The sequence below is a fragment of the Myzus persicae genome, unplaced genomic scaffold, assembly GCF_001856785.1.
Source record: "Myzus persicae strain clone G006 unplaced genomic scaffold, MPER_G0061.0, whole genome shotgun sequence".
NCBI classification, from domain to species: domain Eukaryota; kingdom Metazoa; phylum Arthropoda; class Insecta; order Hemiptera; family Aphididae; genus Myzus; species Myzus persicae.
Genome location: NW_019101024.1, coordinates 778,800 through 793,383, shown reverse-complemented (window position 1 = coordinate 793,383; position 14,584 = coordinate 778,800). Strand labels below are relative to the sequence as shown.

General features: G+C 27.9%; 1 protein-coding gene and 1 non-coding gene across 2 annotated transcripts in view; both read right to left on the bottom strand.

Moving 5' to 3' along the window:
• LOC111027300 (rap guanine nucleotide exchange factor 4) overlaps window positions 1-14,584 on the bottom strand; it is a 193,633-nt gene that overhangs the window by 150,710 nt on the left and 28,339 nt on the right. The window contains exon 2 of the mRNA XM_022305623.1: window positions 6,362-6,504. Coding sequence (XP_022161315.1) covers window positions 6,362-6,504 — 143 coding nt within the window. The remainder of the gene's footprint in view (window positions 1-6,361; window positions 6,505-14,584) is intronic.
• On the bottom strand, window positions 7,903-7,985 carry Trnal-cag. Its single transcript has one exon. It is a non-coding gene; the product is annotated as a tRNA-Leu (tRNA).

Genomic DNA, 14,584 nt, shown 5'->3' with positions numbered 1-14,584 from the left:
AATTTAGTACCCCAGAAGTCACATTAAATTCGCTGGGAAACTTCCATTACCTGTATTTTACAAAACACAATGCACTTGTAATTTAAAGGCCATTCACATATTTTCTTTCTATACAATACACACTAATTTTGGATAATCTCTTGAGCTTTATATTTTTGTAACACGAATATAACTTATTATTTTAAGATCATATATTATTTTTTTTCAGTTAAAAACTAGTGACTATAATTTACAGGAGTAAAACATGCAAAAATAACAAAATTTTGTATAAAAAAATGTGTGAAAATAATAAAAGTTGGTATTTAGATAATCATCATAACAATTATTCTAAACATCATCCAAGAAGCTAAAGTTGAAAAATTGTGTCATACAAGTAGTTAAAAATAACCCAAAATAATAATACTACTATGATACAATTTTGGTACTTATAATAAACCTATTTAATTTCATTCATACATACTTCTATACTTATATATTAAATAAATATTCAAATTAATTTGAATATATACTGAAACCTTAATTATTGTAAAATGTACCATGGTGTTTTCTCGACTATAGAAATTCAATTATCCCGCGACTTAAAACAAATTATGGCATTTCGAGTTACCCAGTTAAAGTTCCCTATTTTCTAATCTATTTAAATTTAAATATCACAACGGAAAAAAAACAAAATAAAAGAATGGAAGAGGTTTTATTCTTATATTTTAATATTATTCAAGACATAATATTTTAATAATTCAATTTCTTTAATAATCTTATACGTAATCTCTAAAGATATTTCATTCACTGTAAAAGTAAATATGAAGGTAAAAAGCCGTTAAGTACATCTGGAATCGCTGAAAAAAATACCACGGAAAAAAAGCCCAGAAATTAAATATAAATGTGAACAATATGTATTATGTATAGTTAAATCCTAATAAGTAATTACCGTGTGGCATGTTACTTTAACAAAATATAATGTATTATAATGAAAATAATGTCATAAATTATTATCATGTGTAATTTCTGTAAAAATGTATTTACATTAGATGTTATACTTATACCCCCGATGTTTTTCACTTATAACACTGTGTATTATGTATAGATGAGTTCATATTTACATTTAAATTTGTATTACTATTACACTTTGTCTTTTATATATAATTAATAGTTGAGCATAAGCCATATTCAGATATAAAATAATTTATATTTGAAATTTTTCATTGGATAAAATATAAATGAAAAATAATGTTTCTTATTAATTGAGTGTTCGCATATAAAATTATTGGCTATAATAGTTTATGAATTATTTATTACTAATGAGGAGTAAAGTATGGGTACATGTATTCACATTTATATTTTTTTTCCGTAGTAATTTTTTCGATGGTTTCTTTTTCGTTGATGTGTTTATTTTTTTGTAATTTTTTTCCGTTTGTTTTTTTTTCTGGGCTTTTTTTCCGTGGACTTTTTCTCTGCCTACCATACATCAATTGTATTAGTTATGTTAACCGTGAGTCTTGCACTATAAAGGTACACACCTATATTCACGATAAATATTCAAACCACCGAATGTACAAAGTATATTATTTATACTACGTATATTATGTTTCATAGTCCTATGCATATTATATTTTAGGACATATTTTAATGTGTAAATAGCCGAGAGAAATAATTAAATCACGAGAACAAAAAATACATTCAAAGTTAAAAATGTATTAATTATTTATCATAATTCATAATAATATAGTCATGTTATTTTGTTTATAATATGAATGTTAAGTATAGATGTGTTGCATTCAATTAAAAAAGCAGGCCCAGATACAGAGACGTTGGGTATTTTAGTTTTTTTCGTTCCAGAATCATAGGTTCTGTTATACAAAATAAAAAAAAATTAAAAGAACGGTTCTGAATGAAACACAGCGAAGCCACACTCACTGGAATTTCTAGAAAACCCTTCAAAATACCGTTGAGAGTTGTTTTTCAATCGATAAAGGTCGAGCTAAAATGTATCTTTTTGAGTACTCCCAACTCTTTTTGAAAAAAAAAGTTCACAAAAACTAATGTAATGAAATACATAATTTTAAAACCAATAGATACGTTTTTCATTTCATTTAACATCAAAATAGTCATCTATATCGTATTCTACATTAACTATTTATATTATCGACTCATAAATAAGTACACAATTATTTCTTTATATTTATTTTTTTTGAAAACATCCAATACATTACACTAATCCTTATATTTTCACTGAAGATGTACTTGAAGTAAATTAGTTGAGTGCATTTTAGTGTTTCCCAGGGTTTCAAACTCTTTAAACAAACTTTACTAATTATATACTGTGTATTTGTGTGTAATGTAGGTATATATACTTAATAGTTAATATAATATATTATCTTACACTACACATTTAAAATCAGTACAAAGAAAACAACATATATTCATTCACACAAATAAAAATTCTTTTTTTAATCACGTTAATCTTATGATTACATGTATAAATAATATTTACTGATTTAATACATTCTACTCCAATAATAAAACAGGACGTGTATGTACTAATTCAAAACTCTGTAGGTACATGCATAATTATTTTTGAAAATTGTAGACATTTAATTAAACATATTAGTTGTATAATTATATTATATTATTTAAATATAAAGGTATTTTTAATTACTATTAATATTTGGAAATATTTTTTTTTTGCAGAAAGAATAAAAATTTTCAAAACAATTTATCAGTGTATTAATACTCAATTGAGGTAAGTAGTTAATTTTGAGTTATTGTTACATACTTACATTATGTTATAAACGTTATAATACTGTTTGAAAAAAGTGTACCTACTCCTACCTACCTATAAGAGTATTTCCATTAACTATAGAATTAAAAAACAACGGAAGTGTAAATTCTTTATGTACATATTTATAATACTCAACAAGACTCAAAGTTATACCACAAAGCCACCAAATATTTACATAAGTTTTCTTGTTAATGGTAAATTTAATAAAATTGTTACAATGTAAATTAAATTAAACTATTAAATGTATGAGGTTATTAATTTGTTACCAATTTTAAAATACAATACAAATTTTAAAGTACTTGCTATAAAAAAAAACTCTATAAATACTAAAATTGTGAAGGAAAGAAATGGAATACAAAATATAACAAAAAAAAATATATATAGAATGCATATTCCTCAAAATTACTCTCTACGTTGTTTATAGAACGCTTGAAGACTTCAATACTTAGATTATTTGGTTTGAGTATTAAATACTTTATAAAAGGAACACCTTGTATTACACTTTTATTCTCTTTGTCTGAGCAAGTATTTTTTTAACGACTATAATTATTGGAAAATACTAAAAAAAAAATCATAAATTTCACATACCTATAAATAGCTAAAATAAGAAAATATTTTTTAAATTGTTCAGTGTATATATGTTATAACTCATATAATCATTAATAGATAAATTAATATCTGAAAAATCAAAAAAATTGAAGCAGTTTTTCTACTATTTATCGTGTTTACAGAATTACAGACACAAAAAACACACATCTTTGTAAAGTCAATACATTCATCGTTCAACTGAGAATCTGAAATGAAACTTGTCTATGACTATTTTTTACTTCTGTTATAAATAATACCATAGTATTAAAGGTGTTTTCTATTTAAAACAGACATAACAGCTAGTACAAAAACAAATTGTACACAATATACAATATACATCTTCAGGGTACAAAACAATAATCAAATCTCTTACCTATTTATAATGGGAAAGGTAAGAGAAACAAACAATTTCAATGCTCTCTCGGTTAGGTTGCAATCTTAGACATACGTCGCCTCCGGGTAGTAGCTGAAATCAACGTTTTCTGAAATTCTATTTCAATTTTGTTCGAATAATATAAATACATGTAAATAGAAATATAGAATATTATACTGCACGCTTCGACGTGGTAGTCATAAACGGAACTTTAAAACCACCAACAATAGTTGTTTTATAATTCAAATGAATCCAAAATACACAACATACTCTGAGTATCTGACAATAAAGGTAGGCACAATTTTTTATTTTTATAGTCATGGGAATAGTGCATTTTTTATTGGATATTATTATCAACGTATCCCATAATATTCTTGAGCTAGTTTTTCAATTTTTAACTGTAAAGAAGAGCTCATATTAATAGTTTAACTTTTAAAAACCAACTGTCATCGTTTAATTTGTCACGGGCAACGCCGTGCAGGATCAGCTACAATTATTAACAAATACCTAAATCTACTATGTAAAATCAAAGCCATAAAATCGATAACCCTTTTGGAGATCTACAGATTAGAATTCGCAAAATATGTACCTAGATATAGTTATTTTTTATTACTGTCTTACTCTTTACTTTTTAACACATAAATGTTGAATTTAGTTGACTCACGAAAGATTATCGTTTTTTTCCTATTGTATTGTTGCTATTGGTTACAGAAAATAAAATAGTTATTATTATTGGATATACTTTTTGACCTGTATTTTATATTTGATGAAAACTACCCAAATAACTGTATTAAAAATCTGTGCAGTAAAGTTTCACGGTGTGTAAGAAAGAGTACGCCCACACACATTTAATTTAGGATCAGCTCTAATGTAAAGTAATACATAATATGCAAATTTTTTATGTCAATAATTAGTTGAACCTACCATATTACTAATATAAAAATAAATATTAATAGCAATTTGAATGTATGTAATATCCTTAGAACTGTAAGATGTATTCGATTAGGTATATAGACTGACAAACCAGCACTTACGTCTCCGCTCGGTATCGTTTTTAGTATTTAATGATTTTACAGCTAATACCTAAGTGCCTTCCATGTTTTTTTTTTTTCAAAGTAATTACTTATACATTTTAATTTTAATCCCAATAATAATACCTACACAATTTCGTCATTTTTTTATCAATACTAATTGTTATTGCCATCTCAACTAATTTCAATAACATCGTGACATTCAAAACACAATCCAATATTCGAAGTAAAATTAATATATTCTTGCCGGATCTTTATTAAAAATAGTTTAGACAACACTACGGCATTGCAATCGTGTACATTTATTACATAAAATGTGCCACGAATATACTTATAGTTACACAAAATATGAAACATTTTCTATTATTATCTATATTGATGCACCGTATTTATATTCACAGGAACACCATAGCCGCATCATTTGCGGTTATCCAAAGGATACCTATCCCGGAATTGTATAACGCGGGTTTATGTATAATGAAACGGGTGATTTTGAAAAATGCATACACGGTTCGCACCTGTTCCGCATTCCTTGTGGCTGTGGATTGTTTGAATATTTAAACTTAAACGCGTACATACTACAAAGCTGTGGTGGCATTATATATATTATGCGGTCCACGTACCCAGGCAAACGGTCATATTGCGTTTCAATGTAATGTGAACATACTTAATTTAATTTTTTTACTAACAAAATTATATTATATATATTATATTTTGCTATAGTTGAAAATGTACAGTGGGCTGTGTTCATCCAAGTAAATTATTTTCAGTGTATACCTTCAGAAATACTGAATAATATATACCTACTAAATATGACGTGTTACAAAGTATAATATAATAATTAGGACGGATATTTTTATTATTTTGCATCTTTATTTTGTTAGATAAAAAAAATACCTAAATTATTATACATACCATCATATATCATTATAATATGTTTTATGACCAAACGAACTAATTATAAATATAATTGCTATTGAACAATGAAATCATTAATTAAATTTTTTTTATTATTTAGTACGTAGTTACCTATTATTTTTGTTTTATTTTAAGGGTCACATAATTAATGAGTATTATATATAAATCTATAAAAAATTAAAAAGTAATATTTAATATTAAACTTTGATCTTAAAATATGATTTCAGTTTACAAAAATTAATTTTCTTATATTATAATAGTAATAATATAATATAACATTATGTTCTAGGCGTTTCTAATTTTTAGTTTATAGTATTACAAGCTACTCGGTTAAACGTATTACCGTTTATAGTTACAATACTATGAACAACGACATACGAGTACGTATATGTGTGTGTGTGTGTGTGTGTGTGTGTGTGTGTGTGAGTGTGTGAGTGGATAAAAAAAAGTATATTACTTTATGTTTTATCCATATGTTGTACGTACTACGTATATTCAACGGCACGTGACATTTTTTTTTTTTTAAACCTAACAGCCAGAGGGCAAAAGCACTTGACCCGAAAAAGGACGGTCGGCTCCATCCTCCGGAGGGTCGGTTATCCCAGATATTATATTATATTATGGTACTACAACAGTATAACGATATGTGCATTGTGTATGGATATGACTTACGCATAACTCCGCGTTCCAGGTCCTCGTAGTAGCCTACGAACGCCAACTGTTGCAGTACGCTGTTGGGCAGACGGTTCAGGGTATCCACTCGTCTGAGCCGTGACGTAATGGCCTCCACGTCTTTGGCGCTCCTGTCGGACGGTCTGAAACACGCACGAAATATGAAATGAAAAATACAAAATGCAATAATATTGTATCGAACGCCGAATGCAAGACATCCGCATCAGTAGTTCAGATAGTACCTGACTTGATGTACCTACCACCGGGTCATTATTTATATTGTGTATTGTTAGTGTTGAATAGTAGGTATTAAGTTTAAAAAAGCATATTTTTTTTTTAATAAAATTGTATTCCTAAATTGTTTCTTTTATTGTTTCTATGTTTTTTAATATGTACTTATTAACATGCTATGTATTATGTATCAATCACAGCTAATGGTTCTTTGATAAGAAAATAAATACTCAATTATGTAGGTATTGTTGTTATTTTGGGTATAGATGAATCAAAAGGTAAGATATTTTTTTTCCCCAATGCTGACACTAAACGGTTCTATGGTAGGTTGTAGATATAATATAATAATTTAATACAACTCACATGCACAAATAACTGTCTGGCATAATACCTATCAATATCCAAAACATGTAATCCGCATTACAATAATTAATTACTCTGTTAAAATCACATCAGTGACATAATACTATAATAGTAGTACCTACCTATTATAATGCTACCTACCTATAATAGGTACATAATAATATAACACAATTTTGAAGTAAACAAATAAATTATATTATATACATAATATACGATAAACAAGTTACAAATTACAATATTTTGTTATTATCGGTATTGTGTTAACTTATACTTTTATAAGCATTATCCTTATTCCTCGAACCATGGTAGCAGGTATACCGTGGTATATTGAGATTATCCAAAATTGCACAGTGAAAACACATTGTGTCGAAAACATACATGAAGATTTTAAAGAGCAGTTAAATGACACCATACATTTTTTATTTCATATTCCGGAGCAGAATATTATCAGAGTATCTTAATGTCTAAAACTCAAATTTCGGAGGAGTAGTTCATTAGTTATAACTGTAGAAGTATTTAAAGTTAAGTTTAGTAGTGAGTGAACAATATTTTGAGGGGTACTCCTGTGTACCCCCGCTCTACTTTAATCTAAACATTAAATGCGTATAACTATTTAACTACTTCTTCGAAATGTTAATTGTATACATTGAAATACTTCGAATAATATTCTGCTGGGGAATATTAAATAAAAAATGGATGGTGTCATTCAATGATAAGTAATATTTAAAAAAAATAATAATAATAAAAAATTTGAAATTTTTCTAAAAGATGAGTGTAGTCACGTCATTGGATCCCATGATATATATATATATATACACATTATATTGTAAAAATGATTTTCAATTCTTACGAGGGTTATAATAATATAATAGCTGTTTTCGCCATTTCCTTTAATAGTTCACATAATAGATTAAGAAAAAAAATTGTAGATATTGAAGAAAAAAAATTGTCAAGGGTGGGATTTGAACCCACGCCCACAGAGTGGACTGCGACCTGAACGCAGCGCCTTAGACCGCTCGGCCACCTTGACACAAGTTCAATATTCAAAAAATTAATACAATAAATTGAGCACTGTATACCAAATATTTATATTTTACACATTTGTAACAAATGTATTACAATAAAACAATAACACTTAAAAGTATAGTTAACACAATAAAATGCCAGAAGAAGAAGAAAATTAAACAAAAAATAGCATACGACTAAATGAAATTGACAAAATAATATTGAAATATGATTGTCTATAATATTACTTATTGATATATAGATATAGATATCCTATATAGGCGATATTGTATTTTAAGGAAACAACTTTGAATATCTACCTAGTAAATTCATTGACAACAATACCCNATTGACAGAATGTTATTGCCAGAGTGTATTATTATTATTATGGCTAACTACGTATGTTACAACAAACCAGTCTTCCAAATGATGCACTCGGCTAATGAGGTCCATCTCCATCATGTCCAAACAATTTTTTAATTGCACTTTTTATATTTTTTTATTATTGTTGTCTTTAAGTACAAATTTGTGTTTTATACTGTTCATATGAGGGCCCGTCCCATTACAACAAATAAAATAAATAAATATTTATTATCAACATAAGCATGAGCAAACAATATTGGCAAAAATGTAGGATACTTAAATAGAGTAGCAATAACTCTACACAATATAATCATTTATGAGCTAAAGATAAAACACAAAATTGGTATGCATAAATAAATAACAATATTGGCAAAAAAACAAAAAAACTTTAAAAATTATTGGTAAATGAACTAAAAAATACTTAAAAATCATCGAAATATACTTTTCGGAATCGAATTCGCCGTAAATATTATACATTTTGGAGATTTTCTTATTATTTCCAATTTATAGAAGTGCTCTGTTAAATCTTGGGAGTGTCGCGCATTACACAGGAAGCAATAGGTATTCACGGACAGACAAAGAAAAAAAAATCACATTATTGTAAAACCAGTGGCTTTCAAGTTCCCCATAGAATATAATCAATATGATTATATGAAATGCACTTATGTTTAAATAAAAAAAACGAAAAATCCCCTCAACACGTTTTTCAAATTTGTTGCACCCATTTATACAGTGTTGGGATGTATTTAAATTTGGTCTACTGCGCAACGTATGACCTATAATGTACACACATAAATTCACTTAAACATGGTACCTATTTACCGCCAACTCAGCTGAATGATATTATAAGATGTCAGTCTAGATTAATATATTATATAGATTATAGATAATATATATGAGACATTGTGGGTACCACGACACCACACCGATCCATTATTTGAGGCTAAAACAATAAGGAATGAAGCGAAAACTGTGGTTTCTGCAGAAACGTTGAGTTGATTAAATTTAATATATACCACTAGTGTTGAATCTAAGTTCTAACAAAGCATTAAGTTGCAACATTTTGTAAGTCGTTGAAATCAAAATAACCAATAGGGCTGTACGCCTACACGTACGCTGACTGATAATAAATATTTTATAACACAATTAACCATACAGTCTTATGGGCGCCCAAGGGCGGGAATTCACTAAAATTTCAGAGGAGGAGGAGGGCTGACATTTTGCAACATCGATGTAATAGGCCTTCGATCTCATATACAACTAAAAAAGTTTTCTGTTGTTTTTTTTTGGCGGGGGCTATATAGGGTTATTTATTATATTATGTTGTAGTTGTATACACTATACATATTATATGATGTGTAACATAGTGTGTTATTTTATTTACAAAATATTATAAAATATAAATTTGCGTAGGTACTTATAATTATTTATCGAATTTATCTTGTACAAGTTAAATTTATTAAACATTCTAATTATTACTCAATAAAAATATTTTTATGTGAGAACATGCGTATCTATTTTAAATATTTTTAAATAGCCGAAAGAATTACTTATATGGGATCCTGCATACAAATGTTAAGTTAAATTTTTTATCAACACTAAATAAAAAATTCAAATACCTATAAATATAACAAATATACCTATAACAATGAAACTTATATCATCTGATGACAAATTTTTACAATACAAGTGAATATCAAATGTCATCGATATTTAAATTTTAGAAGCTTATAAAAATGTTTGTAGCATTCCGCTCAACTTTTTTCTACACTTCTTATAAAAAAAACTTTAATGGAACCAAGTATTAAACGATAAAATCCAAGGTAGTTACAGCCCTCAAAGTTGAAAATGAACGCATTTTTATTTTTTACTGCACCAAAAGGTGAAGACATACAATTTTTTAAAAAACACACGTGAAATCAATATACATTTGGAGTGAAATGTTCACGGGGGGGGGGGGGGGTATATCCCCCCAACATTGTCCGATATGTCTTCTTATTTGTGCCTTTGGTACTAACACCAAAATTAATTTAAATGTATTATTATTTATAACATCCCCACTCCCGTTAAAAATTCCTGGGCACGCTGTTGTACATTTATCGCTTCGTTTATATTCTAAAATAGTTAAGTGATATAGTTATGCTGCATATGTACTGTGCAATGTGCATAATGCATATGTTAATTATTAATTACTCGTAATAAGACCCGATTACAATCTCTCAATTGAACACAAACAAATAAATTAGTGGCTTCTCGAAAACAATCAATTTCAATTGAATTATATTTAAGTTTGAAGTATGAGTGGAGATGACTTTATATGAGGTCAAATGAGGCATATTTTTTATTATGTTGTAAATAATATCGTAATGTTTAACTTTTATTTTCGACATCATATCTCGTTATATTTTATTATATTGATTTATTAATTATTTTCTATTATTTATACTTAGACCAAGATGTTTAAATTATAATACACGTGACGTTTACATTTTATCAGTTAAATTTGTTTTAATTTAAAATAACTATACCTATGCGAATTTCAAAGATTATTTATGGAGAAAAAGTATTAAAGTGTACCTAATCTAACCTCACCTACCTAGTAAGTAATTTAATTTTTTAATAAAATGTTTGCCTCAGCGACTATGGCCGTTGGTTTTTTATAATGCTCATATATATATGTACATTGTTCTTTTTATCGTTGATAAATGTTATATTCATTTCATGATATATGGTTTACGAATTACAAATAATTTTGAATTTATAAAAAAGATAAGAGAATATGTATTGTTCGAGAAATGATATTTTGACAAAATACTGGATATTCCCGCTTCTTGTCTCTCCTTGTAAAGAAGAAATTCGGTTACGTATGATATCTTTTATCTTAAGTAGGGTACCGCATTGACACGGTATTTGAACAAATCTCCCTAGTGCCTTTTCAACTCCAGGCTTTTAGTTGTACGCGACCTTTCCCTCCTGAACTGAGACATTTCCCCCGAATTAATACAGGTTTAAATTGTTTATAACTATAAGTGGTATGAGTAAAATATATTAAAAACATTTTTCTCGAGATGTCCGGTGGAAATATCCATTTGTGTGTGTGGTGTTTACAATTTTGTTTAATTTCAATGTTCCTTGCATCTATAGCTATTGGCATGTGTTGATGGAAATTACTTTAAGTTTAGATTTAGAGTTGTATAATTGTAAAAGGTTTCTCCGATATTTTTTGTTAAGTTTATTATGCATTTTATCTGGCGTACTCCGGGAATCTTTGCGCATTGTTTTTCTTAATATGCTATCTAGAAAATTATACGTTACATTATATTATTTTTTTGAAAGTGAATATGTATGGATATATTCAGTTTGCCCGTATCCCCGTGTAATCAGTGTATAGTGTTATGTCAGCAGCTCTAAAAAACGAATTTGATAACATTCACTGATATACACAGTGTGTCACGGTCGGGTGTTGAACACGTAGGTACTGCCTATTGGAATTATTATAAAAGCGGCGATATATTTGTTTGGTACAGCAGTGGTATAATATAGAATAGATAATAGTCTAGTGCCGATGTAATTTGATAGGAGACCGGAGTACAGTATGTTTTTTAATTGTATTTAGTATTTATGTATTTATTATGAATTTAGTATTGAAGTACCAGAAACTCGAATGTAAAATTATTTATGCTGCCTAGATATGATATATATTTTTTTAATTTAATTATGCAAAGAGATTGAATATAAAAGATTCGCATAAGAACAGAAAAAAACTGGGCAAGTCGCTATACTGTATTGCAGTTCAACTAGTTATTGAGTAGGTCTCTTAAATAGACGAGTGGCGTGATTCTTACATTGAATACGAAAAACGATTATGAGCGGAGATCGTGTGTAAGATTATATTTCTATGACAATATATTTTAAGCATTTATTTTATCTCAAAATTTTATTTTGAACGTAAACGACTCGTTAAAATACAAACTTCAAACAATAAAAACAAATTGTGACTAAGTTGGTATTATTGATATTTTTAATGGCTGTAAGAATAACTTATGAGAAACTCGTAATACTTTTTCAAGTTTTTTTACTTAGAATACAAAAATTAACTACCTATCATAAATAAAAAGTATCATGTTCTAAAGTTAGCGAATAGTTTAAAAAGTGCAATAATGTATAGTAAATTATTTAATATCTAGAAAAAGTTAATAGATATTTAGTGAACATTTAAAGTGTCTACTATCATTAATTTATTAGTACAAAAATACAAAACAGTAACTTAATTCAAAACTAAGTGTTGCGAAAACATGTTTCTGTTTTTCCGGAAGTACTGAGATATTTTTATTATTTTTATTCCACATAGTAGGTACCAATCAGAATATTAGAACCGGAAACCAGAAACCAGCCCCAAAGTGGAAGACTGAAAAATGTTTCTGCTTCAACACTCGATGACAGACACAAAAATATAAATAAAAAGTACAGACATTAAATAATTTGTAGATTCATCGATCCACTCAGAACCTAAAAAAGTGTATAAGTAATTCAGCAGTCTTCGAAAAAAGTAAGCACTGTATACTGAGCTCACTGTGTTTAAACCTTCGTCTATATTTTAGATATTTATTTGTTTCTATTGATACATGACACATAGATAGTAATAATATTTATGTTCACCGTGGACAGCGAGCACAGTTCCTCAAGAGCTAGGATTATTATAGTATACCTACATAATATATATTTGTACCTATGATGTATAAGTATATAAGCTGAGTTTATCGCCACTCCCCATTCTCTTTGATTACTGTTTCCTTCTCCTGTTTTTTACAAATCTTTTGTTTGAACTACCTCCCACGGTCATTTCTCAATATCGGCAAAATTCTCACTTACACCGATGCCGTTTTTGTCACTACGATTTTCAATGCATTTAACTACAGTGGAATAATTTTCACCATTCTTAACCATGTACCTAACATTTTCTTTAAAATATATAATATTTATTTGTTTATTGAATAGCATATATTTAAATATTATTATTATATTTATTCTATTTTTACTTATTCAGCCTCTAAGGTTTAGCCCAGTGTGGGTATACAAAACCATTGTTGATGATAAAACCCCATAATAAAATCATATGATATGTTTTTTAATTATGTGTTATAAATCTGTTACCATGGTTATCCGTGTAACCAAAATCTGTCTGAACCTAAATTTTAAATATTCCGTCACAGATTCTAATGTGTTTCTTTATATCCTAGCAATTTGTTTTATAGTTATTATTTAAAAGAATAGGTGAATGTAATTTGTGCCTAAGTATAATAAGAATTGTATTTTGTAAATTGTGTGGATTTTTTTTCTGAAGAAGAAAACTGTAGAGCCAGATTATCCAACAGAATTCTTGAGAAGTCAGAGATTATTTATATAGGATAATATATTATTATAGATCCCGGACAAAAAAATTTTAAATCATATTTTCTACGAAAAATATGTAGGTACCTAATGTTAAAAAATAGGTACAACAGTGTAATAACTAATAAGAAAATCAAAAATCGGGTAACTGTTTAATGAATGTGTACAATTGGAAATAATGTATTGTTTACATTATTAACTACTAAATAATTTGCAAATTTTCATCGGTTTTAATTGTATTTGAATTTGAAACACCTGTAAAAAAATCTTGTAGAAGATTGGGATCTTCTAACTACTAAATGTTTGAGCATTATGACCAATTCTAAAAATGTTAAGGAATTGACACTTTCGAAAATGTTTCAAAAATAGTTTAAAATGTCATTGTATGTGTAAAATAATAGTGTAAGTAATCTAACCTAGTGCAACTTTCTATGTTTTGCGATTAACGCTTATTGAGCTGAAACAATTTTCTATAATTACCTAAAACTTTGGTGGAGCATATAGGGCCAGATACTACTGATACTAGATAGGATTGAGTAGTGACTTGTAAACAAGTAGTTTAGTTTTTACTTTTTAGATAAGAATATTTATTTTTTACTTACTTCTAACATTCGAAATATATTATTATTCGAGCAAATACACTTAACGTTTATGCTGTATGTGACGGCCGATGGGTCAAGTTGATTGCGATCTAAGCTTAGGCAAAAGGTACTTCTATTTTGTGTTGCGGGAAAAGAAATATTAAAAAGAGTGGCCTCAGGACATAGGTGGAGGTGAAGACTGAAGTATGAATGAGGTATGAGTAAACTTGGTTTGGTTTACTTCGAAATGCAACCGTATATTCCAATCCCTAATCAGCCATTACGTCAA